Source organism: Musa acuminata, chromosome BXJ1-2 (genome assembly GCF_036884655.1).
Source record: "Musa acuminata AAA Group cultivar baxijiao chromosome BXJ1-2, Cavendish_Baxijiao_AAA, whole genome shotgun sequence".
Lineage (NCBI taxonomy): Eukaryota > Viridiplantae > Streptophyta > Magnoliopsida > Zingiberales > Musaceae > Musa > Musa acuminata.
In genome coordinates, this window is record NC_088328.1 from 25,326,915 (window position 1) to 25,330,626 (window position 3,712).

The following is a 3,712-nucleotide window of genomic DNA, read 5'->3' on the forward strand; positions in this document are numbered from 1 at the left end:
GGATTATAGTTAGATGAATTTTAATATTCTTAGTTAATTAAATATTTATATTATGTAGGAAATAAAATGAGAAAAAATGATTGTTTTAGAAAATAAGAATAGGAAAGGAAATATATTTATATTTTTATGTATGTGATAACGAGAATATATGATCAAGCCAATGACTCCATCTAGTTTGTTTCTAAAACTATTAATGCATGTGTTTAATATTTATGAATAGAAATTATTTATATATTATTTAAAATTATTATAAAAGAATATAAATGTCAAAGGCATATGATTTGAACTTTGTTATTGTTTTATAAGCATTTTTAAGTTATCTTTTCATAATTCATATGAATGTTAAGCATTATATTTGAAAGGACTAGAAAAATGATATATGATTACATTAATTTTGAAAAGGTATGCAAAAAGAATTTATTATACCTTCAGTTTTGTAAAAATACAATTAATATGTTATTTTTCGTAATATATTAAATTTATAATTAAGATGATTATGATCTAAATCATACCAATGAGGTTATAGATTAGCGATATGTTTCATAAACTAGTTCTTTAGGCCGAAGATATGTGTTATCTATATCAGATGGGTTAGAACATAGTTTTAAGACTTACTAGTAGGATATAATATTATTGTAGCCATCAATATTACTATGATTTTTATTTTAATATTTTAGTTAGACTTATACTTATAATCCTTAGTTATATTTATGCTCATCTATGATCTATGAAAAGTAAATGGTTATCTATGCTTTATGCCACATTAGTTATATTTATATTTTTATTATAAATATATATTTAATTTTAAAAAGTATTAGTAAGATGACATGATTTGAAATATATATGAAATAAATATTTCTGTAAACTGTATCAGCATAATGAAAAATTTGGTATTCGAGTATTTTATATTAATAACTCATGATTTTGAGGTGTATGTAACATTTAGGTTTTTGTGTAAGCAAAAGGAAAGTATTTGAAATATATATATATTTTAAACTATGTTTTGAATGCATAAAAAATTTACATATTTTAAAAGAAAGTAATCATCTATGATAAGTTTTACTTAACATGTGAGTCTTTTTTTTTGTCTTGACAGGTAATGTTAGTCTTCAGTTTTTTTATATTTTTTTGGACAATGTCTCAATCAAACAATCAACATTGAGGACTTTTGACCAAGTTTGTGATTTTTGACGTGTTATCTATCTACCTAAACATCGCATGTCTGTCTTGATCTGCTCACAGGATTCTTCTTTTGATTCTTCCACATGATAGATCTTGTTGCCGCAACCATTGATTTGATATGGTTGGATGACTCCGACTCTTAGTTGGTGTCTCTTGTTTTAATGTGTATTCACATCCAAAATTCGATGCTTTCTAATGAGCTAAATATGATCTAAAAAGAGGGATTATGCAGGTAAAATCTTACGATCTTAATTTCATATTAGTTTTGGAAATATTGGTATGAGTGAGATAACGAAAGATGAAGAGTTTACATAAAATAATCAAATTATACACGCTACATTTAGCTCATCGAATATCGCTTATTTAATGGTCATTTAAGAAGCTGCATATACCATCATAATAAGATCATTTTGGTCTCAGAAGCAACTCGGCCAATTCCACATTATTATGTGGAACAGGAAGAAACAACAAGCACGACAATTCCTGCACCACAAATAAATCAACGTCACAGTCAAAGCACGTATCAATTTTGACCAACATGTAACTTGGAATAGAAGCAATTTCTTCTCCATGTGGCAATCACAACCTTAAGTTCGTTGCCGATGGCGAAGAAGACGACCACCTTCCTCCTCCTCAACCTGTTCTTGGTTGCTCTCTCCACGCTAACGACAGCTGCAGTTTCACCTGCGGTCTTTGTTTTCGGAGACTCCCTCGTCGACGTCGGGAACAACAACTTCTTGCCCAGCGATGCACCGAAGGTCAACTTCCCTCCCTGGGGAATCGATTACCCTGGACGAACTCCCACCGGGAGGTTCACCAATGGCTTCAACTACGCCGATTACGTCGGTATGCATTACTTCAGTTCTAATGTCGACGCTGCAGTGTTTTCCTCCGCTTATTCTAACTTGTTTGCTTCGCGCTGCTTAAAGCCAAAGCAGTAGGCTTAGCGATGAGCCCGCCACCTTTCCTTTCTCTTTCCAATGGGAATCAGATGCTGAGAGGAGTAAACTTCGCATCTGGTGGGACAGGGATTCTCGATACCACAGTTAAGTCTTCGGTGATGAGATTGATACGGTGTTGTGGACTACTGTCAGTGACTGTCTTTGATGACCTGATGGTGGCAGGGCGGAGATGTGATCGCCATGGCGACACAGATTGAAGACTTCGAGCAGGTTGCGGCGAACCTCACGGAAAGATTAGGGAAGAAGTCTGCTGCTGTCTTCCTGGAGAAGTCTCTCGTTCACTTGATCGTTGGGAGCAATGACATCTACGCGCTGTATTCTCTTCTCAGTCCAGGAAACAGCACTCAGAAGGATGAAGTCGTCGTTCTTCTACTCGACAAGTTCAAGCATCAAATAGAGGTCTCCTCTCACCCTCTCGCTCTCTCTATTATATATCCTATATGTTACAAGCAAGTAAAGAGCTCACGTGAGAACACTAAATCGCAAGTCATAATGATCATAAACGCTGACTGAAGTTATAATTATGGCAGAGGCTATATGATCTCGGAGCACGAAAATTTGCAGTCCTGGGAGTTGCACCGATTGGGTGTGTTCCGATGGTCAGAGTCGCAATTTCTTCGTATGGCTGCAACGAAGATTTAAATGATCTTTGTCTACGCTTCAAGACTGCCACAAAGGCTCTCCTGAAGGACCTCAGCATGTCATTTAAGGGATTCCAGTACTCGTTCGGAGACTTATATGAAATGTTCACCCAAATCTTCTCTGATCCCCAACAATATGGTGAGTATGCATCTCGCAGAAAATTGTCACTTTCACCATTTATCTTTTCCTGCAAGCAGTTGACCTGATGATGCTGCTATCTCCAGGGTTTACGGAGCTCAAAGCTGCGTGCTGTGGAGGTGGGAGATTGAACGCCGAGTCTGCCTGCCTGCCGAACTCCACATACTGCAGCAACCGTGACCAATACGCCTTCTGGGACTTGAGTCATCCCTCCCAGGCTTTGCACAAAACGATGGCTCAGCTGGCACTCTATGGACCGCCATTGATAGCCAACCCCATCAACATTCATCAGTTGGTGAAGAGTTAGAACCACTGGAGTGGAGTGTTTTCTGCATCATCTTTGCACAACTCGGTCTGAAAATAAACTCGCCTTCTTCTTCTTTTGTGATGCGCACTTGTACTTGATGCCGGAAGGTGTTTGATGAATAATATCTTCATTTGTGAAACGCACTTGTCCTTGAGGCTGGAAGGTGTTCGATGAATAATATCAAAACCGATGGTTTCGATTCCTAATTTCAAGAAATCAAAATCGATGATTCCAAAATCAAAGTTCGGTCTTGTCAGAGCTGTCCCATTGTGTGTGAATATATATCGATGCTAGGCTTCCTTAAATTGGCAAAGTTAGCATCCACCATTAAAACTTTCTATTATAGAAGTTGGTCCGTTACAATTTTTCTTGGAATAGAGGTTCCTTCATCTTCGTGATTTTGAGATCAATATGGTAAATTGGTGCTATCGCATTGAGCAATTCCTCGGCTTTAAAGTTATCTGAATTTTGATACTACTTG

At 36.5% G+C, this 3,712-nt stretch overlaps 1 protein-coding gene across 1 annotated transcript; it reads left to right on the forward strand.

Annotated features, from left to right (window-relative positions):
- The first annotated feature begins 1,757 nt into the window (after positions 1–1,757).
- On the forward strand, positions 1,758–3,370 carry LOC103975826 (GDSL esterase/lipase At5g55050-like). Its single transcript, XM_009390916.3, has 5 exons — positions 1,758–2,028; positions 2,112–2,227; positions 2,307–2,543; positions 2,675–2,924; positions 3,011–3,370. The coding sequence occupies exons 1-5, from the start codon at positions 1,785–1,787 to the stop codon at positions 3,229–3,231; spliced, it is 1,068 nt and encodes a 355-aa protein (XP_009389191.2). The 5' UTR covers positions 1,758–1,784; the 3' UTR covers positions 3,232–3,370.
- Positions 3,371–3,712: the final 342 nt, after the last annotated feature.